We start from the raw sequence: 27,470 nt of genomic DNA, 5'->3' as shown, positions 1-27,470 counted from the left end.
ATGCTTCGGAGCAACATTAGAGAATAAAGAATGTCATTGAGCCACATAAAGAGATACCAGATCAGATGATCAAAAGCTTAGTCAAAGAGGTAGGTTTCAAGTAGTGTGTTAAGGGAGGGAGGGGAGGCGAGTAAGTGCAGGGAAGATATTCCGCAGCTTGGCACTTAGGCAACTGATGGCCCGACCGCCAATGGTGCAGCAATTAAAACTTGGGAATTCACAACAGGTTCTAACTAGAGGTGCACAGGTACCTCTGAAGGTGGTGGGGTTGGAGGAGATTTTAGAGATATAGAGGGGCAGGACCATGTAGAGATTTGAAAACATGTTAAAATCAAGACATTGTTTGACCAGCAGCCAACGCTGGTCAGTGAGCACAGGGGAGCGGGTCTTGGTGCGAGTTAAGACAAAGGCAACAGAAATTTGGATGATCTCAAGTTTACAGAGGGGAGAATATGGGAGAACACCAGGGGTGCGTTGAAAACATGGAGTATAGAGAAAATGAAGGCATAAATGAGGTTTCAGCAGCAGAGGAGAGGAGAATGGGGTGAATTTGGGCAATGTTAGGTAGGTGGAAACGGACAATGTTAGAGATGGCGCAAACAGGAAATCAGAAGCTCATTTTGGGACTAAGCATAACACCAAAGTTGTGAATATACTGCTTAATCTCAGACAGTTGTTAGTGAGAGGGATGGAGTCAATAACTAACAGAGTTTGGAATGGAAACTGAGAGCAATGGTTTCCGTCTTTCCAACACTTAATTGGAGGAAATTTCTACTCATTCAGCACTGGATACCCGGGTAACCCGTCTGATTATTCATAGTAAAGGAACTAATCAAAGGTTGTAAGAGTTCTTTTAAGATTACAACAGTTTTGATTACTTGTCCATAATATTTGTTTTCGAGTACACATGGGTGACTCCATCAATCATTCTGCAACCAAACCCAACATTCTCAGGCATTATATTTGGGTCACAATTTTCGTATGGATGCTCCTCAGCAAATGGTGAATGGAAAGATGTATCTGGAAAACAAATCAATTGTTAAAGTCTCAAAACAGTTTCTAACTGGAACGTTACACAAATACAGCACTCAGGGCAATTCTGGACAACCTAAGCACACAAGTGATGTGCAGAGGCAGTGCAGCAACAGAAACATTAAGGGGAGGGAGATTTTGTCGGTGTGCGAATCGTAGAAACTGTAGTTGTGTTTATGAAGGAGCTGTAATGTCCATGCAATTTACAGCTTGAGCTTCCCAATGTCTACAACGAACAGTAAATCCAAAATGCGAAGCAACCAACATGTTTAAGAAATCTCCATCTATCAATGCCGCTCCTAATTGTTGGTAGTTGCATCCAGAATCCCATCACTAAGGTAACTGCACTTGAATAGGGTGCCATTAGGAGCTGTTTCTGACACGCATGAATGGTGCAAGTAGCGGTGCTATATTGAAAATCCTAGTGTGTAATCCCTAATAAACAGAAGGGTTCTTCTTCATAAACATAATCCGATCTTCAGTAAATCTCACAACAGTGAAATCCCAGGCCGAATTGGGGAAAGGCTTTTGACCAGACAGGAGGGAGTGGGAGGGGACCCTATTGCTCGTCTTTGATTAAGTCCAGAGTGGGAAGGTTCGGGAGCTGCCTTCCTGGATGCCAATTGAGGCCCCAAAATGGATATTAATGATGACTTAAGGGCCTCATTCTGCAGCTGCACATATTCAACCAACCACGCACTGGCCATACAGAGAAAATGATGAGCAAAACTTCATGGCTTGTTTGCAGCATACAGAGAGGTTGGGGATGGAGGGGTGGGGGCTCCCCTCATACAAAAGCACTCAGTCCCTGATCCAGGGACCAGGATTTCACCCTGAGCTGTGAAACAATAGTGGTTAGCACAGTTGCTTCACAGCTCCAGGGTCCCAGGTTCGATTCCCGGCTTGGGTGACTGCCTGTGCGGAGTCTGCACATTCTCCCCGTGTCTGCGTGGGTTTCCTCCGGGTGCTTCGGTTTCCTCCCACAGTCCAAAGATGTGCAGGTTAGGTGGATTGGCCGTAATAAATTACTCTTCGTGTCCAAAAACGTTGGGTGGGGTTATTGGGTTATGGGGGTAGGGTGCATGTGTGGGCTTGGGTAGGGTGCCCTTTCCAAGGGTCGGTGCAGGCTCGATGGGCCGAATGGCCTCCTTCTGCACTGTAAATTCTATGATATCTATGATCAAGGAGTGAGTGGGGAGGCCCAAATGAGCGCCACCCTCGTCCTTTCCTCCAAACCCCCACACTCTCTTCTTGCAGGTGACCTCCATCCCTCCCTCACTTATCATTCTCCGGGGATCCCATGATGACCTTGGTGATGACCCAAGCGTATTACTGGCAGCAATTCCAGCTCTAAACCTTGTTCTTTCACAGCCTATCAAGTGATGTCACAAATTTTTGATCCAACGGATAACATTTCCAAAAACAATACATAGCTTAAACCAACATTTGATACAACATTAAGCTCATTAACCTTTTACATTTTCAAAAATAATTTCCAGTCTGCCAATTGGGCCTTTTCTTTTATTTAATAGCTAACAATAATTGCCATCTGAAGTTTGCAACATAACTGCCTGCTGCTGACAATTTTATGTCTGGTCTCACCTGGCGAAATGGGGGCCTCCAGCGTTTCATCATGCAGATTCGCTTGACACTGCCCGTCTCCTAGCTGTTCCAGAAATGTCTTTGTTGTCTTACAGAAGCTCTGCAAGGACAGAGCCATATACTTCTCTCGAACAAACAGACTTTTGACAACACATTTAGCAGCATCCAGAAGGTCTGTGAAAGGGACCTACAATGAATAACAATATGTTTAGAAATAATGAGATGTATTATCTGTGAATGATGCACCCTTTGAGATTATGAATGGCTTACAGTCTCCGTTAAGAAACTACATATGAAGATGTATTTAAGAAAGTGAATGACTCAATACAGCTTCTTTGACTTCTCACATGTATATTTCTAAAAAGTTAGAGGGATACTTCATCATAATGCAGAATCCCGTTATCGTGGTACTCCCGGTTTTCTGAATTATTTTGCTTAAGACCTTGCTTTAATTATTGATATGATTAAGAGATTTCCTTGATCATCAGAGTTATCTGGTATTCTTAAAGTATTTTCTCGATTTTACATTTTCTTCTGTCCCTTTTACCAGTTATAATTTCCTGAAGAAACAAACAGAAAACCTGCCCTTGAAAGCTGCCTCCAAGAGCCATATAAGGCACACTGCCATTTGTCCTTCAATTCGGTCTCCTCCTGGTGAGGGCAGGAATATGACCAACTATTATCTAGGGACCGGGTGGAAGTGAGGGCTTAGGTGAGTCGGTGCAGACTCGATGGGCCGAATGGCCTCCTTCTGCACTGTATGTTCTATATTATAAAGGGTAGAATGTTGGGGCTCCAATGTGCAGGTTCTAGTAGGTTAGATAGAAGATAGGATAGAGTTTAGATAGGATATCTTTCTAATTCATCATGCCAATGATTTTACTCCTTTCCTCGTCATTAAGTGCCACACACTGGCAGAGGTTAGGCACGTTGTCCATAGCCTTTGTAACGGTATGCTCTAAACTAATCTCCAACATGCGATTCACTCTAGCTCACCATGAAACCCTTCCTTCTTCCATGCGGGAAACGCCAATTCCATCACCCTCCCAAACAGAGTCCATCCCACACTGGTGCTGGGATTCATGCACCCAGCTAATTGTTTTACCGCTTGGCGGGTACGACTACAAATCAATGTGACTGTCAGGCATTGGCACCAGCAGTTATTTTTTTTATTTTTAAAAAATAAATTTAAGAGTACCCAATTCATTTTTTCCAATTTAGGGGCAATTTAGCTTGTTCAATCCACCTACCTGCACATCTTTGGGTTGTGGGGGCGAAACCCACGCAAACACGGGGAGAATGTGCAAACTCCACACGGACAGTGACCCAGAGCCGGGATCGAACCTGGGACCTCGGCGTCGTGAGACTGCCCTGCAGCCACCGTGCTGCCCTGCACCAGCAGCTATGTGTGCTTGATGATAAACCTCAACCTACAGAAGCAACTGAATTTATGTTAGATTGAGTAATAGGGTGTCCAGTTATGAAATATCTTCAAGTATCCACATCCATTGCAATTTGAAAGTCAGCAATTATACCAGGCAGTGCTAATGAATGGTAGGCCACAGGGTGACATCCATGCCTTACACAAAGAGTTACCAATTTCTGGTAGCCTGTGAAGGAGAAGTATAAATGGAGGGAGGCAACCCACCCTGTCCTCTGCATGTATAGTGAGGGGAGAGCATTGAAGAACAAGGGAGGAATACCTCATTTAAAACACAGCTGTTGACCATTTGAAAACTCCTCTTATTAAAGGTTTGTGAAGAATTAAAAGCAAACCGTCTAATAAAAAAAGTAGCATGTGACAAACTTTGCACAATAAACATTTTAACACACTGAATGGACAATCAAGAGCACCATCAAGTGTGTCTATTCCATAAGCTATTCCCATCCATCTCCCAAATACCATACATCAGTCCTTAAAGTTCGGCCATACCCCACATTTCTCCTCTCCAGATATACGAACTCGCTGGAATTCCTGAACCATATCGTTCTCCTGCTCTTCTGGATACTCCTCTGCTGTGGCATCAATTTGGTCCTTGTAGTATCTAAGGAAAACGTCCAAAAGGCAGGCCATAAAACATATTGTTTGCATTAAGTGTCTGGCTGGAACACTTGAATTCACTGCAAGGTTACACCTTGAATTATTTGCATTTCTCAGAGAAGATTCTTTGTAAAACATCATAAAACTAATGCAAATTACAATACCTATACAAATTCCAATCTGGATATCAGCTTGGCAAAACTAATAATGGACCCAATGCAACATTTGCTTGCTCTCAAAAGAGCTGTTAATTGTTTAAACTGGAAGTGTCAGTGTCAAAAGTTAAGGATCATAATTTTCACAAAGAACATCTCATCAATTTCATATTCCCAACGATTTTTATTAAAAAAAAACCTTTCAAACCACCACTTCACACTGCGTGCATCTTGGGTTACCTGGCTGAAATATCCTCACATCGGGAATTAACTGCTGTGGAGTTTCCCAAATGGCAGGTGGTACACAGAATTACTACAGCTCAGAGTTACTAAAGCCCTATGTCTAAAGCCCTGAAGCCCTAGTTACTAAAGCCCTAACCCCATAAAGGTCGATGGTGGTGATTATATTCCACTAGTTTCTTCCCACCATATTCATCTCTTCACTTCCTGCCTCGTCTACCTCTTTTCTTACCCTCCTCCTTCATGAATGCATCAAGCCCACCTTTAAAAACAGTCGATGCTATCTGCCTCAACCGCTCCAGGTGACAGGGAGTTCCATGTTCTTACTACTCTCTATATAAAAGGAAATCCTTCCAATGTCTAAATTTACAGTACCAATTAGTGGCTATCTTATATTTATGCTCCCCTGTTATGGACTATACCAAGTGGAGACAGTTTCACCCTTTCAAACTCCTTCAAAATGTTGAAGGACTCGATAAAACCTCTCCTCTTAGTATTTTAAAAAAGAGTGGCAGCCTGCTCTATCTTTCTTTTTAAATTCAGAGTGCCCAATTATTTTTTTCCCCCAATTAAGGGGCAATTTAATGTGGCCAATCCACCTACCCTACACATCTTTGGGTTGTGGGGGTGAAAGCCAACCCACTCAGAGATAGGTGATAGGGAGAATGTGCAAACTCCACACGGACAGTGACCCGGGGCCATGATCGAACCCGGGTCCTCAGTGCCCTGAGGCAGCAGTGCTAACCACTGCGCCAATGTGCCGCCCCGAGCCTGCTCAACCTTTCCCAAACTTCGCTGTGTCTATTTTATCTGATTAAAAGTTTCACTTTTTCATTCAACCATGATCTAATTAAGAAGCAGAATAGGTAAGAGGGGTTTGAATTGTCCCGACTCCTTCCCTATTCTAAAACTTAGCTTCTCAGAATGGGTAGATCTCCCAGCTATGTCCTGATTAATCAGTACCTCGGAAAATCCAGCACAGCTGTTCAGGTCTGATTACCGCACAGATCCAGCTGTGACTAATTGCTGTCTGAGCTCATCTTCAAACCTGAAGAATTTCTTTACACCGCCAGACTAGAAGAGTGAAAAGCTGCTTTTGGTCTCACTCTCTCTCGTACAATGAGTTTTGTCTCTGTGGCACATTACTTTTACAATGCAGAACTGAACAAAATTAAGACTCAACTCCAAGATACCACAATACAGGCAAGCGTTTGCTATAATTATTTCTCAAGTCCTAAGCTACATATTTGAAGGACAGAGCTGAAGACCATGTCAAAATTCAAAGCACAGTATGCAAAAAATACTTTGAACGTGAGAAAAAGATTGGGCAAAGCAAAAAGCAAAATCCAAGACAGTGTCTTGATGGTTATTGAAAACAAAGTCACTTAAAAAAATATGTTTTAATTGTATCTGTCCCTGAAGACCTCTGTTAAATGAGAAACAGATCCTGATTAGGTCAGTGGTATAGACACGGTGCTCACTGATCAGTCTGGTTGGTCACATAAGAGCACAAATAATCCGCTTGTCAAAACCTGTAAAAGGGCAGAAAGGAATCAGAAAGTATCCACGACAATTCTGCAGACAGACGACTGGTACCACGCGGAAGCACTCCAAGACTCACTGTAGATCTGTAGCGCTGTCAATTTTCATGAAGTCCTGTTTGGCTCGGAGTAAAATTTCTGGTTCTAGTCTGAGAACGGCAGGCAGAAGCAAGGCAAAGATACAGGGAGAGAAAGGGGAAATGGAATAAGAGAGAGAGAGAGAAAAAAAACAAGCCAGTTAATCCAGATATTAGGAAACATATTTTCTAAGTGCAGTTCATAATCTGTGCCGAAATACAAAGTCTTGACTCCTCCCCCACCCCCTCCACCAAACGGCCACAAACCTTTTTAAGTTTGCACGCTCAGTATTTCTAGAGTAATTGAACAACTGTTCTAATCATTTTAGTTGTTTGCGCCGGCCGCAATACAGATTAAAATGGTTGGTGACACATGGGGGAAGCTTTTCATCATAGACAAATATATATATATATATATATATATTTAAAAAAATATATACACTTTTTCTCAATTCTTAAACAGTATGACCAAGTCCTAAACTTTGTCAGCCATACAAAGGAACAAGTGATCAAAATACAATTTTAAACACAAGCGGAATCATCAATTCCAGGTCACTCCTTACCAATACTGTGAAAGCACAACCATTGCAGTGAAAACACTGGGGAGCCTTGCAACAGGAACGCATTGGATCAAGGAGCTCAACATGAACACAACTGGCAAGAAAACCCTGGTTCGAAATATAAACCTAAGCATGAAGTTCTGTTAAAATAGGAACCTGTATAGTTTAGACTTCATTGCACACTGTTAAAATATAACAGAAAATATAAATATAGCAGAAAATACTGGACCACCTCAGCAGGTCTGAGAACATGAGTGCAGAGAAAAGGGAGCTAACATTTCGAGTCTGGATGATTCTGTCAAAGCTGGAGAGAATTGGAAATGGAGTCAGATTTATACTGTAGTGGGAGGGGGGCGTGGTGCGGTGTGGCTGGAAGGGGGGGGGGATTGACAAAAATAGAAGACAAAAGGAACGTAAATAGGGGTGATTAAGGCTAAGTAGGGTGCTGATCGTGGCACATAAAGAGATTAGAATGTGTGAATGGCAGAACAAAGTTGAGCAGTGTGTTAAAGGGCAACTTGGAACAGTTGGCTCAAGTAGAGTGGGGGAGGGGAACAATGGTGAGGGGAAAAATGATCAGTGGAAGAAATTAAAATTAAAATAAATTGACAGAAATAAAAATAGGGTGAAGGTGGAGGAGAGAGTTCATAGTCGGAAGTTGTTGAACTCGATGTTAAGTCTGGAAGGCTGTAACGTGCCTAATTGAAAGATGAGATGCTGTTCCTCCAGTTTGCGCCAGGCTTCACTGGAACATTGCAGCAGGCCAAGGACGGACATGTGGACATAGGGCAGGATGGCGAGTTGAAATGGCAGTGACAGGAAGGTCTGGATCCTGCTTGCAGATGAACCAGAGGTGTTCTGCAAAGCAATCACCCAGTCTGCATTTAGTCTTTCCAATATAGAATAGACCGCACTGGGAGCAGTGAATGCAAAAGACCAGATTGAAGGAGGTGCACGCGAAGCGCTGCTTCACTTGAAAAGTGTGTTTAGGGCCTGAGGTAGTGAGCAGGGAGGAGGTAAAGGGGCAGGTGTTACATCTTCTGCAATTGCATGGGATGGTGCCGTGGGAAGAGGGTGAGATAATGGGGGTGATAAATGAATGGACCAGAGTATCCCAGAGGGAACAGTCCCTGCGAAATGCTGACACGGGGAGTGAGGGGAAGATGTGTTTGGTGGTGGAATTGTGCTGGAGTTGGAAGAACTGGCGGAGGATGATTCTTTGAATGCTGAGACTGGTGGGATGAAAAGTGAGGACCAGGGGGACCCTATCCTGGTTCTGGGAGGGAGGAGAGGGGGTGAGAGCAGAGGATGGGTCGGACACAGTTGAGAGCCCCGTCGACCACAGTGGGTGAGAAAGCGCGATTAAGGAAGAATGAAGACATGTCGCAGCACTGTTTTGGAAAGTGGCATCATCGGAACAGGTGCGACGGAGGCGAAGGAACTGGGAGAATGGGATGTAGTCCTTACAGGATGTGGGGTGTGAAGAGCAATGGGAGTCAGTGGGCTTGTAATGGATACTAGTGGAGAGTCCATCCCCAGAAATTGAAATAGAAAGGTCAAGGAAGGGTAGTGAATTGACAGAGATGGATCATATGAAGGTGATAGAGGGGTGGGAATTGGAAGAAAAATTAATACTTTTCCAGGTCCAGACGGGAACATGAAGTGGCACCGAAACAGTTGTCAATATACCGATAAAAGTTGGGGATGGTGCCAGAGTAGGATTGGAACAAGGAATGTTCCACATATCCCTTAAAGAGACAGGCAAAACCAGGACCCATGCGGGTACTCATAGTCATACCTTTGGCTTAGAGGAAATGAGAATTGTTGAAGGAGAAATTGTTGAGTGAGAGGACAAGTTCAGCCAGACGGATGAGAGTGGTGATGGATGGGGATTGTTCAGGCCTCTGTTCGAGGAAGAAGCGGAGAGCTCTCAGGTCATCCCGGTGGGGAATGGAGGTATCGAGGGATTGGACATCCATGGTAAAGAGGAGGCGGTTAGGGCCGGGGAACTGGAAGTTGTTGATGTGATATAGGGCATCAGCGGAATCACGGATGCCGGCTGGAAGGGACTGGACAAGAGGAGAGAATATGGAGTCAAGATATGAAATGAATTTGGTGGGGCAGGAATAGGCTCACTCAATGGGCCTACCAGGGCAGTCCTGTGTGTGGATTTTGGGGAGGAGGTAGAGGCGGGCTGTCCAGGGTTGAGAAATTAGGAGGTTGGAGGCTGTGCAATGAAGATCTCCAGAGGAGATGGAGTCCGTGACAGTCCTGGGAACAATGGCTTGATGCTCAGTGGTGGGGTCATGGCCCAGGAGGAGGTAGGAGGAAGTGTCTGAGAGTTGGTGTTCAGCCTCTGTGATGTAGAGGTCAGTACGCCAGACAACAATCTGGCCAGGGTTGGATCTGAGAGAGCGGAGTGCAGCCAGTACAGAAGGCTGCAGATTAGAGTGGGTGAGAGGAGCAGAGAAATTAAATGTTAAAATGTTGCCAGTCGGTGTCACGCATTTAGAGCTTACTTCTAGAACCAACATAGTACTGGCCATATGCATTAAGCCTAAGTAGTCAGAGGAAAACAATACCCAAGTTACAAATAATAGGGTCACGAATGACGGTTCCATAAAGATTGTGTTATGGGTAATGGCCAGGAAGCTTTTGGATAAATTCTCAAATGACACAAAGATCAATGCCTTTTCTGAACCCTTCATAAGCGGGGCCTTTACTTCAATCCTTTCCCAACATATGTTCTCCAATACCAAAACAGCTGCTCACTATAATTTCTCCATGCCAACATCATTTATGCTGTTTTATAGCACAGCAAAACAAGAACATTGGCATTGTCAGTTTCGTCTTCGGGACATAGCATCATGACATTTCTGAGCAACGGGCAGTCCTGAGACTTGAATCCATAGCTCAGCCAGGAAAACTCTATAACTTAGCAATACGGGGCCACCTGAAGGAGGTCACCAAAAAAAGAAATCAAAAGTTTCTACAGTGCTGTGGATTGAGTTCCACTCATAAATGGCATTTTATTAGAAAAGGGAGCCGGAAACATGAATTAAACAAACGAAGTGTATGTAGAAATGGTACAGGTATAGAGAAGAACCTGACTCCTCCCAATCACAAGTTTTCTTATTCTTTGCCCAAGGCATGTTTTCAACACTCCAGGGAAACACATTTTTTATTTAAAAAATTATTTGGAGTTTAATTTTGTTACACTTGTTGTAGCCAATGTATACCATTTTACTGAATGTGCATCTGATAAGAAGCAAGTAGGATCAGTAACAGTAAAAAAAAAATCAAGTTCCTTTCAACACACATCAGCTTGCGCAATAAATATGTGAACAGCAAACACGATGTTTATTTTCAGTGCTCTCAGCTGGATCACATTCCCAGTAAAACTCCACACAGTTTATCAGACTGTGAACTTTTCAACTAGTGTCCCCTCGCTGCAGAGTGCACAAAACCTACCACAATCAGTTAGCGCTTTTCATCAGAAAAGTCCAAGGGATTAAACAAATAAACCGGCTTGCTATTTGTCAATGTGATAAGATAGGATTTGGTCAGCTTTTTCGCTTCCATTGAGCATTAGTATCTAATAATATTATTAATAATAGTAATCACTTATTGTCACAAGTAGGCTTCAATGAAGTTACTGTGAAAAGCCCCTAGTCGCCACATTCCGGCGCCTGTTCGGGGAGGCCGGTACGGGAATTGAACCCGCGCTGCTGGCCTTGTTCTGCATTACAAGCCAGCTGTTTAACCCACTGTGCTAAACCAGCCCCTGTAGTATCTGACTGATAATGGTGTATTTCACGTTCAAAATTAATGGCCATTACTGAAACGGGAACTTTAAAAAAAAATCCCACAATAGTTCTTTGATCTTTATTGAGAGGGAATATGTTACTCGGATCCAAGTCAGTTGGTTTTTAAATTGACCTTATTGACTTGTTCAGTCTCACAGCTCTTCTCGCATACGACGCGTGCCCAGCTATCCTCTATTTATATGTGCTCAAATACATATTAATACCCATCACATATTGCTCTTACCCGTAACAATGTAATTGACAATAACAGAGCTTAACAAGGCAAGTGACAAGACATAAACAGTATGTGGAAATCAAATGAAAAATCTGAGTAATTAAAATGATCCATTAAGTGAAAAACAAAAGCCAGAATTAATTAGCAGGGCTGTGCCAATTAACTAACTGGTATAAAAGAATAATTATCAATAGGTGTCGAGCAAACTGGTATTGGATTTTGTGCATACTTCATTCAATTCTTTAGCTCCTAATCCATTAAGACTTGAGCAGTCATAGAGCAGACAAGGGCACAGTGCAACATTCCTTTATTGTTGATCCATAAACGATTGAAACTATTCGCTAGTTGGCACAAACTACAAAATAAATAACTATAACACTCTTGCTGCTTTCGTTATCTGATGGAACAAACTTTTGTTTTCCTAAAATCCTGAAATCTCGAGTTTGTGCAGCAATTCAGCTTACCTCACATCCTGGCTGATCTGTCGTTCCAAACGTTGCCGTCTCTCCTCCAGCTGTTCAATGGGACTCTCCTCTGGAAATTCATAAGGAGCAGTCCTCATGTCACTCTCTGTCAGAGATCGGGTGAACAGCTCCTAAAGTAATAAATAAGGAACAAGGACAAATAAAAAAGAAATGTCTGATGCTTTAAGAGACGCATGTGAAATTAGCAGGATAATAATTATTTACAAAGAATATGAATAATTTTGGAGGGGTGCGGATATGGGCTCATACTGCGCACACATCAAAAAGGTCATAGAATAGACCCCAGGACGTTGATAATGGGGGATTCAGCGATGATAATATCATTGAATGTCAAGGGATGATAGTTAGATCCTCTCTTGTTGGAGATGGTCATTGCCTGGTATGTGTGGTGCAAATGTTACTTCTACTTGTCAGCCCAAGCCTAGATATTGTCCAGGCCTTACTGCATTTGGACATGGATGCTTCAGTTTCTGAGGAGTCGCAAATGGGGCTAAACAGTATGCAGTCATCTGCAAACATCCCCACTTCTGACCTTAGGATGGCCCTTAGGATGGAAGGGAGGTCATTGATGAAGCAGCTGAAAATGGTTGGGCCTAGGACACTACCCTGAGGAACTTCTGCAGTGATGTCCCAGAGCGGAGACGATTGACTTCCAACCATCACAACCATCTTCCTTTTGCCAGGTATGACTCCAATAGTGGAGCGTTTTTCCCAATCCTACTGGCTTCAGTTTTGCTAGGGTTCCTTGATAGCAAGGGCAGTCACTCTCGCCTCATCTCTAGCATTCAGCTCTTTTGTCCATGGTTGAACCAAGGCTGTAATGAGATCAGGACATGAGTGACCCTGGCGTAACCTAGAGTACATTCTGCACTCTTGCCACCCTCAATGCTTCCTCCAAGTGGTGCACAATATGGAGGAGCACTGATTCATCAGCAGGGGGATTACAGTACGTGATAATCAGCAGGAGGTTTCCTTGTCCATGTTTAAGATGGTGCCGTGTTTCATGGGGTCCAGAGTCGATGTTGAGGACTCCCAGGGCATCTCCCTCCCTCCCGTATAGCACTGTGCCACCACCTCTGCTGGGTCTGTCCTGCTGGTGAGGCAGGACATACCCAAGAACAGCGATGGTATTGTCTGGGACATTATCTGTAAGGTCGAGCTGAGGGGTGGAGCTGGATGTTGCCTGTGTCCAATGCTACATGTGAGGTTAAAGAGAACACATGAGGTAACAGCTATAAAGGACTTGTGAAGGACAAAGGAATGTCGATCCTGCAGGCTAGGCAGAACCCTGAATGAAGGGAACCAAAGTGAGTGAGGGAGGTAAAACACCGAGGTGAAAACTTCAAAGACTTGAGATGGCAACGAGTTATGAGATGGGACAGTTACTGGGAAATTTTGCGGAGAAGGCAGAGGGTGGCAGTTTTGAAGTTGAAAGGACACAGACTGAAGGCAGAAAAGCATTCTGTATGCCATAAAGCATTAGGCTGAAAGGGAGGGGGGAGGAAAGCTGGACCACCCCAACCTGTGATGCTCCACGTAGGCATGGGGTGTAACAAAACACTGCATTTGTGCAGTTACTGATCTGCTCCTGCAGGAACAGTCTGACATTGACAGAAGTGGGGTCTTTCAGATAGATATTAAAGGAGGTCTTGTCGCCTTATTCAGATGTGTGGGCAACATCCCATAAGGGCGGCTCGGTAGAACAGTGGTTAGCACTGTTGCTTCACAGCTCCCGGGTCCTAGGTTCGATTCCCGGCTTGGGGCACTGTCTGTGCGGAGTCTGCACGTTCCCGCCGTGTCTGCGTGGGTTTCCTCTGGGTGCTCCGGTTTCCTCCCATAGTCCAAAGACGTGCAAGGTTAGGTGGATTGGCCATGCTATATTGCCCATAGTGTCTAAAAAGGTCAGGTGGGATTACGGGGATGGGGTGAAGGTGTGGGCTTAAGTGGGGTGCTCTTTCCAGGGGCCGGTGAAGAGTCGATGGGCCGAATGGCCTCCTTCCGCACTGTAAATTCTATGATCTATGATCCCTGGTATGGTTTACAGGCAGCGCGTTCTCTTAATGGCTACAGGCCATCATTCTTCTCTCAAAATAACAATCAAAAAGCACAAGTTTGTTCATTTTTCTTCTTTGCTATTCTCAAATTGGCTCCTGCATTGGTTGAAGTGACTCTACATCAAAAACTAATTAATTAAATGCAAACACAACCAGCAAAGCACACCTTCACCAACAAAACCCATCTCTTATGATTCCAGCCACAGATTTAGATTTGCCACGTGTACTGAGGTACAGAGAAAAGTATTGTTCTGCATGAAGTCCAGGCAGATTGTTCCACACATGAAAACATTGGATATATGATAAATGTAAACAAAGAAGTGAAGAGAGCACTCAGTACAGTGCATACATCTGCCATCCTCAGTCAACTTATTACAATTACAACTCTTGAGGTTTTTCAACTAGGCCTGCCTGATTCCTGGCCTGCCTGATTGCTGCTCTGTAACTAACAAGCTGCTCTGTAACTAACAAGGTGAAAAAAAAAATCCGAAGAGCTTCCATCTCAGTGAAGAGATTTCACATCCAACAATCTGCTCTGAAAACTCTGCTCGCATTTTGGCAGTGTTGACAAATTCCCCTACAGTAGCTGAGACAATTCGCAACATTCTATATTTTTAAAATCATCTTTATTGTCACAAGTAGGCTTACATTAACACTGCAATGAAGTCACTGTGAAAAGTCCCGAGTTGCCACATTCCAGCACCTATTTGGGTACACAGAGGGAGAATTCAGAATGTCCAAATTACCTAACAAGCACGTCTTTCAGGACTTGTGGGAGGAAAGTGGAGCGGAGGAAACCCACGCAGACACGGGGATAACGTGCAGACTCCACACAGATAGTGACCCAAGCCGGGAATCAAACCTGGGAGCCTGGCGCTGTGAAGCAACAGTGCTACCCACTGTATTACCGTGCTGCCTGTATCCAAGAACGTTAATGGTCCTTTAAAAAGATTCCAGGATCAAGGATCCACGAACAACAGGCAGCACAATGATTAGCACAGTTGCTTCAAAGCTCCAGGCTCCCAGGTTCGATTCCCGGCTTGGGTCATTGTCTGTGCGGAGTCTGCACGTTCTCCCAGTGTCTGTGTGGGTTTCCTCTGGGTGCTCCGGTTCCCTCCCACAGTCCAAAGACGTGCAGGTTAGGTGGATTGGCCATGCTAATTTGCCCAGTGTCCAAAAAGGTTAGGTGGGGTTACTGGGGTACGGGGATAAGTTGGAAGTGTGGGCTTAAATGGGGTGCTGTTTCCAAGGGCTGGTGCAGACTCGATGGGCCGAATGGCCTCCTTCTGCATTGTAAAGCCTATGATTCTATTATATGCATTTTTTACCAAAAACAAGTTAGTTTCTCCTTGGTACATACATTTGATCAAAACTTGACGAACAATGTATCCATTATTTTTTTTAATAAATTGTTTACAGAAAGATTAGGTGAAAGCATTTCCGCTGACCACCTTCAATGGTGGAGGAAAAGACAGCCTGTAACAAAATCAGAGAGGTTTCGGTTGCTGAAAGGTATCACTCACCTCTGCGATCTCCTTGTACTTTCCATCCATGGATGTGGGGAGCTGGATAGGAAAAGATTTGAGAGAGAGTGGGGTTCCCGGAAGTGACTGAGAGCAATGAATTTGCTTCAGGGTCCCTGTCTTGCTGCACACATCTGTGTAAGCAAATAAAGAAATTTCGATCAAAGGTTTGCAGTAGTGACTCACCTCAAAATAAAAGAAATTAATAGGGTATAATTAGAATGAAATATGAATAAAATACAATACAGCTGATCATTTATTCATCACATTCAAATTGTCCAGGTTACCATTTCCTTTAGCAGAGTTAATGTGGAATCACAAATTTTATTGACTTCAAAATAGCCTTCAATATAAAATTTCATGTCGGCAGATGATGAGCAATTATCACGAACAGGTGCTTTTGGATAAAGTGGTGCATCGTTCAACATTGTCCACTCTATCCTCCGAATCAAATCACTGCGGATTCAAATCCCACAGGATTTGAGCACAAAAATCTAAGCCGACATTCCCAGTGCAGTACTGAGGGAGTGACACACTGTCGGAGGTGCCAACTTCTGAATGAGATGATAAACAGAGGCCCTATTTGCCCTCTCAAAAGATCTTGTGGCATTATTTTGAAAAAGAGCAGGCGAGTTATCCGTGTTATCTTATGTTTATCCCTCAATCAACACCATCATCACACTAGTTTGTGGGAGCTTGCTGTGCACAAAGTGATTGCATTTTATTACAAAAGTGTCTACACTTCTTTGTCTGCAAAGCACTTTGTGCCCAGTGGTCATGAAAAGCACTATGTAAATACTAGTCTTTCTTTTGGATATGAAGTTTGAAAAGATTTGTGTAGTATCAAGTATTCAAAACGTTTTTGCATGTGCGGCCTCTGACCCGGATGTGCAGGGGGCCGTATCGGCAGCTAGAGCTGCAAACTCTACGACGGCTCCCTGCTAGCTCCCAGCAAAACGGTGAATTTGTGGCCTTTTGAGGCCAGTTTTCCTGGCGTAAAAGACCACAGTTTTCACGACGGCGTGGGGACTTAGTCCCCAAAACGGAGAACCCAGTCCCATATTCTGCCCGGCGACGGGCTGTGATTGGGTCCTACCCACGTGGGATGGTTTTCAGAGAACCCAGGGACAGTCGGATCCTGGACGTTGAGAGGAGAAGCTGAGAGCTGCTGTCTGTCTCGCTCTCCCTTTCTCCAGAAATGCTGTCTAGCTGCTAATCTCTGAACCTGCAGTGAGGCCATTGAGACCTGGATGAATCTACAGTGAGAACCATTTCAGACTGGAAGCAAAAACCTCCCAACTGAAGGCCTAGACTGAAGAAAGGTGTGCTGGAAAGCATCCATCGCTAACAGAGAAATTCAGCCTTTTTATTTTTCTTCACACCCCTTTCACCTCTGTATTTGTCTGTCTTGTGTGGGGTGAGGGCTAGTTAAAGACGAATTGGATAGTTAGGAATTGGATAATTAATTATTTAGGATTAGTTAACCAGTTGTATTTGCTGTCTATTTACTTATCGTTATGGTTATTAATAATAATTAATTGCATTTAAATTTACAAACCCGGTGACAGTAATTATTGGGCAGCCAAAGACCAGAGACTTTGGGTATTTTCTAAGAATTAATTGTTAATTTCAATTGTGTTGTGACTCCAGGTCAAGAGGGGCTGGAATTGACCCCGCACTGGCCCAGGAGGTCCTAACAGTATCTGAAAACTTATCACAATGTTCAACATTCTCTGAAGCCAAGCTATTGAAAATTCTCCACCAGGTAACTTGTTTGCCCAGTAGTTAGTCTATTTACTCGCCAGCATTTTGTCCTTCAACTTAATTTATTCTTCGCATTACATGAGAAAAAAATCATTCTCGTCAACGCCACAGCCAACCTTTTGAATTGCATTTACATGTGGTTGCAACTGTGAGAAAAAGGCGTGGGGAGGATAGGCAGGCTGCGTGCCAACAATAAAAACACAAAAATGTCCTTCTTTCTCTCTTTACAGACCATCTGCCATTATACTGCTGCAGTGGCACAATTCAGCAGCTGCATTCATTTATTATTGATCTGGCTGCTATATTTAGCAACAGGATTCTTGCAAGTCTTCAGCAAAGCTACGTGTCAGAGATCCTGGTGCCACCAAGACAAAGTGTCAAGGCACCTGAAGCTGACTTGAGCTACAGCCGTGTGTAAAAATTAGATACTTTGTCATAGTAAGTTGCAACTAGTACTTACCAGACTAGGTTAATGGACAATTAATGTGCAAAATTAGCAATTTCATGAAACTCAGCGGGGGACTGAAGATGGGCTACTGCTTTTGCAAGATATAAGTTTTCAGTAACATGCGGCGATTCGCAATTCATGGGATATTCCTACCTCGCCACAAGTTGCTGGACGATTGGCATCTCAGTAATAATAATGATAATCATCTTTATTAGTGTCACAAGTGGGCTTACATTAACATTGCAATGAAGTTAGTGTGACAATCCCCTAGTCGCCACACTCCAGCGCCTGTTTGGATACACAGAGGGAGAATTCAGAATGTCCAACGGATCTTAACAAGCACGTCTTTCGGGACTAATTCGAGCCATGAAACCTGCTGTCATACTGACACCAAAATCTATGCATTAATTCTTATCTCATAATTAAGGTCATCCACAGGTCATTGAAAGGGGCAACACAGGTGGAGAAGGTAGTCAAGAAGGCATACGGCATGCTTGCCTTCATTGGCCGGGGCATTGAGTATAAGAATTGGCAAGTCATGTTGCAGCTGTATAGAACCTTAGTTAGGCCACACTTGGAGTATAGTGTTCAATTCTGGTCGCCACACTACCAGAAGGATGTGGAGGCTTTAGAGAGGGTGCAGAAGAGATTTACCAGAATGTTGCCTGGTATGGAGGGCATTAGCTATGAGGAGCGATTGAATAAACTCGGTTTGTTCTCACTGGAACGAAGGAGGTTGAGGGGAGACCTGATAGAGGTATATAAAATTATGAGGGGCATAGACAGAGTGGATAGTCAGAGGCTTTTCCCCAGGGTAGAGGGGTCAATTACTAGGGGGCATAGGTTTAAGGTGAGAGGGGCAAGGTTTAGAGTAGATGTACGAGGCAATTCTTTTACGCAGAGGGTAGTGGGTGCCTGGAACTCGCTACCGGAGGAGGTGGTGGAAGCAGGGACGATAGGGACATTTAAGGGGCATCTTGACAAATACATGAATAGGATGGGAATAGAAGGATACGGACCCAGGAAGTGTAGAAGATTGTAGTTTAGTCGGGCAGCATGGTCGGCATGGGCTTGGAGGGCCGAAGGGCCTGTTCCTGTGCTGTACATTGCTTTGTTCTTTGTTTGTTCTTTGTAAGAGCGACGAATGTGTTCGCATGGAAGAGGAATCTAAGAGAAAAGCTACTTCAATCCTAAAACATCGCCAGGCCCCTGCTGTTGGTGAATTAGCATCAGTGGGACTGGAGAACATCATGAAACTCGTGACTATCTTTGACCAGGCCCGCAAAGACGAGAAAGGCAGGGTCCGAACCCAGCTAACGAGAAGCAGAGCTAGGAGGAAAGAGGGTTGAAGAAGAGAAGGCACGGAATTTGTTGGAGAAATTCAAGATAGCTATCTGCTTCCTGATAATGAAAGGGAAATGAATGAAAGATGAATTATTTGCTGCAAATCCTTTGAAAGAGAAAGATTCCCAAAAAGCAAAGAAGCAAACTGGAAGGAATTGAACAAGTGTGCTTATTTTTGGAAATACTGCAACTGGAGGTTGCATTTTGGACGAACCCAGTGGGTGACCAAGGAAATCAAACCATTTGAAATGTGAAAGTTTAGCCTTTAAAACCTTTAACATTATCCTTTAAATAAAGAATAAAAATCTAATCAGCTTGCTTTTCGGTCGTGAAAAAAGTACACTTGAAGAATGCATATTTAAAATACCTTATTCAAATAAAAATTTCCTTTTTCATATTAAGACAATTAGATAAGATTGTTCATAAAAACATCTGTCATAAATAGCACTGAAAACATTTTAGATTTGTAAACAGCCAAGGTATTTGCCGTTAAGAGAACCAGGCAGTCGGGCAGAGTTTTGAGGAAGATGCCTTTTGCAATACATTGCTGATTGTAAAAATGCTGATGAGGAGTGACTGGTGACAGAGATGTAGATGCACAAAGCCAAATGAATCAAAGGCACAGGCTGACACCAGTTCATGCTTTAATAGGCAGGCTAACTCTATAATCTGGTCCAGAAAGACTTCTCGAAGTTCAAGCATTGTGTCATGAGCAATCAAAGCGTTTCCTACAGACTGCACCCAACATCATGAGATTTACAAAGGGTTTCTGTCAGGGTGACTCAACACCAAGTCTGTCAAATTTCCCATTTTGAGAAAATGTCTGGTACTATTGTGACCATCAGGAAAGCAGCACTGGCAAAGGCTGAACAACCCACCCTCTTGCTTACACAAATGGGGCCTACCAACAAGGGGATGAAAGTGATTCATTCACACTTTCACAATAGATACAAAGTACAGCATATGAAAGATATAGCCTTTAAAATAGTTTTATCAAGTAAAACAAAACAGGGCAGCACGGTGGCACAGTGGTTAGCCCTGCTGCCTCACGGCACCGAGATCCCAGGTTCAATCCCAGCTCTGGGTCACTGTGGAGTTTGCACTTCTCCCTGTGTTTGCGTGGGTTTCGCCCCGCACCCAAAAGATGTGCAGGGTAGGTGGATTGGCCACGCTAAATTGCCCATTCATTGGAAAAAAATTAATTGGGTACTGTAAATTAAAAAAGTAAAAAAAAAACACACTCCGAAGCAACAAAATTCATTCCTACCATCTCAAATAAGCTTACGGTATTTATTAGATTTTGGCTGGTACAGTAACCAGCTGCTTACTGTAATTATAGGAAAATTGAAAAAGAGAGAATGCGCTGAATTAAATCAAACTAAATTGAAATTCAGTGGGGATGAAACAGAATACAGAGAAAACGCAGCAGCTGTGCTCATGGTCTCCAATTTATATTTAAACACAGGGCTAGGGGAAGCGAATGGAATATACTGTAAGCACAAGCTGCTAATACGCCACAGATGTCAATTGACAACCCTGTTGGTTTCCTTGTCATTTGCCTCATCAGGATGCCTCATTCTCTTATCTAATTGGGATTTCTAAAGTTTTGATTGAAAACATCTGTCTCTATTAAATAATAGCTCATTATTAATAACATCCTGTTTTTTTTCCTGTGTTACAAAGCAGTTTTAAGATTGTGAGTAAATTTTCACAATTACTCGGCGGTGGTTGGTGATGTTTGCAGTCATCCAGGAGGTGTACCTTCGAGACGTGCTCAGTTTGTAGGGTGTGGAGTGTCTTCCAGTAGGGACTATTAGGGTTTCAGGACTTTAGGCCGAGGGTTGGGGGTGATGTGGCTACTTGCTCATTTAGGGGAACATGAGGAACAGATAAAATTGTGACAGTGACCATCCAAGACAGACCATCGGCCACATATTGAATCTCTAGTGACATCGCAACCATTCACACTGCGTCAGCTGAAGCTGTTGAATGGTTCTTAAACCTCAACATTAAATAAGAACTGCGTCCTAGGCCATACGAGTAAAAGAGAACAGCAACAGTATCATAGCCAGAGTATTATACATTCAATCAATCTTCACAGGGTAGCTGGGGTCTCTTCAGTCAAAAATTAAGTTGGGAGTTCCCAAACTTTACAGTAAGATCAATTCACCTACACAAGCCTACAACATACCTCTCAAAAATGCTGCATCTCTGAATCATCCCAGGCCCAGACATAATCCTGTCCGTGGCAGGGATCACAAGCTGTGATTGAAGCTGCACAATTTCCCTCTACCCTCCCATTCCATACACTCGGACTGGGTATATTCTAGCCCGAGTTCAACTCTTGTCAGTCCGTCCTGGGGGACCAGGTGGAGAGACAAACTACCAGTGTCCCAGTCCTGCTATTTCAAAAGTTCCACATCCTCAAACACTGCCAGAATCCTCGTGTGATGCTAAATCCGAAAACGCAAAATCCAAAACCCAGCTGAGTGCTGCCAAGATTCGATCACATTGTGCAGTCCATGCAACCTGCATCATTGGCAGTACTGACGAGATCTACACACTCTACCAGTGTGGGCAAACTGATCTGCCCTAACACACCAACTTCACTTGGCACATGCATCCTAGCCTTTAATAAAATGAAGATATAAAATGAAAGCACAGTATGACAGTAACACAGGAGAGGAGGAAAGAAAAAGACATGTAGACAAAAAGAGCATGAGAGAGAAAGACAGTTTAGGAGAGCGAGAGAGGGAGAAAGAACAGGCAAACAAGAAGGAATTGTTCGAGCCACATTTTAAGATATATAAATATTTAAATATTTATGGATTGTCAAGACTGAAAATGTGCATCGACAATTTGCAGAAAATTCTCAGTTAAAAAGACTAAATTGCTTTCCAGTAATTATCTCAAAAATGTGTCCACAAAAAAATGAAATAATTGAAAATATTTCTAGTCTGCCTGCCCACAAAATGATCAAGATTCAATGCTCTGTCATTACTGGCAACAAGACAGACTTAAGGCACCACCCATGTCATATATATCTGGGACTGCCTCTAGAAATTAACCACCAAATGGAAATCAGCTTTAATTTGGGTCAATATATTTATGTTTCAACACTGATCGCTTTTATCCTCATGAACAACATCTTGTCTGACTCAGTGAGCAATGTCAGAGGAGGTAAACCTGCCAAAAAAGGGTGGAGAGTAAAAATAGTACACAACTTGACACAGACGTCTGAATTGTGTCATGTAAGGGGCAGATATTCCCTTTTTGATGTTTGCAGAGTCAATCCCTGACCATAGGCCGACAAAAGTTTTCAGTCTTATTAAAAATAAACGCCCAAACTGGAAGATACTAAGGACAGCTGTGATGTAGATAGTAATCCAATACCATACACAATGCAGTGTTTCCTCTAAGCTTTCAAAAGACAATTCTACATGGTACATGGCTACATGGTAGAATTGTCAAGGTAGAAGGGGCTGGTTTAGCACACTGGGCGAAATAGCTGGCTTTTAAAGCAGACCAAGGCAGGCCAGCAGCGCGGGTTCAATGCCCATACCAGCCTCCCCAAACAGACGCCGGAATGTGGCGACTAGGGGCTTTTCACAGTAACTTCATTTGAAGCCTACTTGTGACAATAAGCGATTTTCATTTCGTTTCAAGGTATTGTTTACATTTTCAAAATGGAACGAGCGGTTCACTTCAATAGGTTAAGAATGAAGAGAAAAGATAAATAAATGTATAAACAGGGTATTGAAAATACAGTTCGGGAGCGGCTGCATTTTCGCAATCTCCAGCTCTGCTTGCCTCCAAACCCAATATTAAATCCGTTTGCGCATTTCTTTTGTCTTTTCTTGGCAGACATACCATGCCCTGAGATTTATTGGCCCATATTTCAGAACTATCGAGTAGAAACGAAATATTTGAATCCTCGTTGATTCAAAGCGGCTGGGAGGAGTTGTGATGGGTCTTCTCATTAGGGTGCCCTGGTGACGTGGCGTTTTCCAATGGATGATGGCTGCTCAGCAAAGATGTTGATCCATCCGAATGTCTGGGCTCTGCTGGGCAGGTCATCAGAATCCAATTTCAAGAGTTGCACGGCGCCTTTCTGGAGGCGTTGGGAGGTGCACGAGGAAGTTCTTGCAATGGAGAGAGCATTGTCCTTGGTGGATCGACGGAGCACATTTAATCCCATCTCTGATGCCTGGAGTTAGGTTGGCCTTCTGACCCCTGGTCCTATGTTGTCCTGTGCCTGATGTCGGTTTAAGAGGAGTTGGGGATGGCTGAGCCCGTCGGGTCACCCCCAGCCCCACTGGAGCCTGGGTCATTAGATGCCTGGGTTTGGGTGAGATGGCATGTTGGAAACAATGAGGTTTTGAGCTTAAATCGCTGGAATCCTTGGAAGATCCTGAAGAATGTTCGCCAGATATGATTTTGCTTTATCCTGGATTTCTACTTTCTTCATGCGCCAGTAGATTAAGTCTTTATCCTGATAATTGCTTCACATCTCAGTTGTTATTGTGGACTTCACTCCCTGATCATTATGTTGTTGCCTGTTAATATTGTCAACTTATTTAAGAAACTACTGGACTGCATCGCTGGTTATCCTGATTTATTAAGTTTATATCATGTTAAGCTGAAGGTTGAATTCATGATTTGCACAAGTTATCTTTAGCCTAATGTATCCTGTGGGGAGCAGAGCCGGAGCGGGAGGAGGGTAGGATTAGTTCTGGCCTTGCTATGTTTTGAGGGAGGTTCCCCCCAGTGAGAGCTTATCTTGTTTTTTTGGTTGCGCCTTTTTCTTCTTCAGGCCCAGGTGGACTGTGTAGTATCCTGTTGAGCACTGGGGGTTGTTGGTCTCTCTGATGGCCCTCCCATCCTGGAGTGCGTTTCCGTCATTTTACGATTGGGACAAGTTCATATTCCTTTTGGTTCTCGACCCCATGATATTCTGTTGCCCGTTTGAGGACGTTACTAGTGTTGATGGTCCGGTGACCGGATTTGCTTCTGATCTGAGACTGGGAGATGGGATTGTAGAGGTACTAATAAATAATATTATTATTCAGGTTTTTGCTCTTGGCTCTTGACTTCTTCTATGGGAGTCCCTGGGCTGAATATTAAGACTTGGCTGTGCCGGGTCCTCTTTGTTTTTTGTCATTCAGCCATCTCAAAGGTATAGGTTGGCTACCTTATCCCGGTCTGGATCTGGAGAAAAATTTAAATTGCACTGCAAGTGTTCAGCCGACTTCCCCTTAGCACTGGGGGTCTCGGGTATTATTATTTTTTTCTGTCACTTTGTTTTGGAGCTACGGATGCGATGTAGGTCTATAACGTTGCCTTTATCCTGTTTGGGTGCACACGGGTCATTTATCCGCGGAAGGAACTTGTTGAGGATTTTGTCCCTGACTCTTCCGGTCTTATTTATTCCCAATCATGTAAGGACTATTGTTTTGTGCTGTACCTGTTGAATATTGATACCTATCACTATCTTTCTGCTTTTGTCTGTTTGATGCAAACTTTGGTAAAAAATTGAACAGCCCAATAAATCGACATAAAAAGAATAAAAGACACCACTCAATGCACTTCCGGAATGGGTGGTGCACACAGATACAAATGCAATTTAAAAAAAAAAAATTGGACAGCTGAGTTCAGCGGAAAGAGCAGAGAAAGAAGTGGGACTAATTAGATTTAGTCCTAGAGCCAGCACAAACTCAACAGGACAAATGTTCGTCTTGTGGGATATCACTCTAGGAGTTATGTCTTTGTGATAGGCTAAATATTCCCTGTAGTGGTATGCATTAGAGGTATCACGGTACCCTGTGATGCCGAGGGGCTATTGGTGGATAGACGCCGGGTCCCGATTGGATCAGCCACCTACTGGCTCCACCCAGTAAGGCGGAGTATAAGAGCCCGGGTTCTCCCAGCAGCCCCGCATTCTGTAACTGTGCTGCTGGGGAACAAGTCTGCGTAATAAAGCCATCGATTGACTCCTTCGCATCTCATCTCGTGAGTGATTGTGCTACATTCCCTTTATCAAATTATCACACCAGAGTGAGCAAGTACTTATTAACTTATTCTCAAAGTGGTCAGTTCCTTGCATCTTTTGCATCCTCAAGATATCCCAGGTTAGCCCAGTGATGACTCTCTTTGCATCAAGGTTGACAACTTCAGAAACTGAAGTATTTGAGGAATTGAGAGTTCTAATAACCTGGAATGAATTAGGCTGACAAGCGGGTGTTGCAGTTAATGCAACCTCCCGCCTCAATTCAAATTGGTTTCTCTTCCGAGCTAAAAAGTCCAGTAGTTCCTTAAATCACAAACAAGCTTCCTCCTATTTATCAAGCACCACAATCAATCTGGGATCACTTCTTTGCCCATTCTTCATTTCTAACAACTTTTTCTCACTCAAGAGGCTGCCAGATCTCCACTGCCTCCGGAACCAACGTCTCTCCATGGCTTAACAGCCAAAATGATTACAAAGAAATCAGCTTCTTTCCAAAATGGGGATCTTCTGTCAGTCCAGCCAATTTATATGGGTTACCAAGTTAGCATCAGTCGGCACAGATAACATTTCAAAACAAAGGTATGTAGCAAATACTGTAACCAATACAGTCCAGCAACTTGATCGCTTGTTGCCCTGCTAGCCTGGATTACAAATTAGAACAAAGGATTGAAAGGAAAACTTGCAACTAACAAATATATTGCTTTCCATATATTTCAGAATCTCCTGATACTGTATATACTAAATACACAGTATATACGAAATACAATGTGCAGCGGTACTATATTTATTTACGACAACATTGCACATTTTACAAAGCGATATCTCCTAACTTTTCATCCTCTAAGATAGTGCTTCAAAATTAGAAGAATTGTATTCGGACTCCGAAAACAGATTTAGATCTGTTTCATTTGATGAAATTATCTCCCACAACTGCTTGTTTTGTAATATTACTCTAAACTCACCAGTAATCTGCTCAGTCTGACAGGATCACAATTTCATCATCATTTACTTAGACCTTAGCCAATAACACATGGCTTATAGTTCCATGCAGCAAATCACTGTTCAGCATTGCAATTGTTCAGCAGCTAATTTAAAACATCAATTACAATCCTCAAAAGTGAATGTTTCAATTTGCAGTGTCTGATTGCTAATTTCAGGGATAAAGGCAACAGATCTTTAAAAATACCAGGACTGCTGCTGGGCAGGGAAGATATAGCCCAAGGTTGGATGGAAGGGGCATGTCATACAATTGAAATGTTTAAAGTGGCATTGTTAAAATAATATAAAAATAATGCAGGTTTTCAAATGACATCCACAGTGGAAACGATGGAAAATCCAAATGCCTCCAGATATCCAAATTAAATTGAGAGCCGACTGTTATGCTTCATTTTTGCTTATATTTTTTGCTTATATTTTAGTTGTTAATGTACTTGTATTGTTGTCTTTGCACCTAAAAATGTTCATTTAGCAGCTAATGTGAGTCATAAAATATTTTGCTCCACATGGGGATTGTTTGGCTGCAAATAAGTAAACAATGTGGAAATTTAATTTTTTGTTTACAGACTCAAGGACATTTGCATTCCCAATTCATAGTAGCTTAATTATCGAGCCATAGAAATATATATCATATGGATGTCAGTAATTTGACATGCCATCTATTGGTTTATAAAGTACTTGGGTAAACAAAATGTAATAATCAGATTGGAACTACAGACATTCTAAGTGGAATATTGTACTTTTACTCAAGTCAAAAGAGGTTACACAGTTAAATGGGACACCAAAAAGAAGTTGGTATAATTGTAGAAAAATAGCAGAATAAGTGTAACAAATATTGCAAGGAAAAGAAAACACCAGTCTTCACATCCCCAATCTCCAAAACAGTTACAAACATCAAGATTATCACACATTTTACTGCACGCATGGCATAGGCTTTGGATATACTAGTTATCTAACATACTAACTTACCATGAATCAAAGAATAAACCAAATATTTGACAGCAAGGTAAAAACATGTAATAGTAATAAAATCAGTAAACAAGATATCCCGGGGTGGATTCTCTGCTGCCCGCCACTTCCTGATCCGGTGGAGATTCGAGTGCCAGGCATAAAAATGGGATCAGCGCTTAATCCGATGCTCCGGTCCTCCGCCGCTAGCAGCGGCGGGCTACATGCCCTGCGCCAGTAGAAGGATCAAATAGGTCACTTGAACCCATTTGCATCTGCTTAACAGACTGGAAGCCCAAGTCTCCAGGCCCCTGTGATGCTCCAGGCCTCTCGGCTGGTATTCATGCAGGCATACACTGGGGCAAGTATTTGCAAGCGTGGCCCTTGCGCGGTAGGCCCTGCGGTGGGTCAAGGGAGTAAGCATTTAATGTTGGTGCCCCCAAGGTCCATCAGAGGGCCCCGATCCCCACCCACAGCTCCCCCATATTAGAGACCCCCATCTCAAGAGACCCCCCACCCCCATCAGTCACCCCTGCCTGGAAGCTAAAGAGCAGTTTATTTGCTATATAGGAGAGAAAACATAACCAAGGGTATTTCCAGCATAATTTTGAA

The 27,470-nt window shown here is 43.2% G+C and overlaps 1 protein-coding gene across 3 annotated transcripts in view; it reads right to left on the bottom strand.

Moving 5' to 3' along the window:
• The window catches only part of LOC140393710 (AMP deaminase 2-like), a 190,094-nt gene that overhangs the window by 57,270 nt on the left and 105,354 nt on the right, over positions 1-27,470 (bottom strand). For all 3 annotated transcript variants that reach the window (XM_072480020.1, XM_072480019.1, XM_072480021.1), the window contains exons 2-7: positions 15,352-15,485; positions 11,754-11,884; positions 6,692-6,760; positions 4,568-4,679; positions 2,635-2,821; positions 879-1,020 (exon numbers count right to left, since the gene is read on the bottom strand). In XM_072480020.1, the coding sequence (XP_072336121.1) occupies positions 879-1,020; positions 2,635-2,821; positions 4,568-4,679; positions 6,692-6,760; positions 11,754-11,884; positions 15,352-15,485 (775 nt within the window). The remainder of the gene's footprint in view (positions 1-878; positions 1,021-2,634; positions 2,822-4,567; positions 4,680-6,691; positions 6,761-11,753; positions 11,885-15,351; positions 15,486-27,470) is intronic.

Source organism: Scyliorhinus torazame, chromosome 17 (genome assembly GCF_047496885.1).
Source record: "Scyliorhinus torazame isolate Kashiwa2021f chromosome 17, sScyTor2.1, whole genome shotgun sequence".
NCBI lineage: Eukaryota > Metazoa > Chordata > Chondrichthyes > Carcharhiniformes > Scyliorhinidae > Scyliorhinus > Scyliorhinus torazame.
This window is presented reverse-complemented; position numbering and strand designations above follow the sequence as displayed.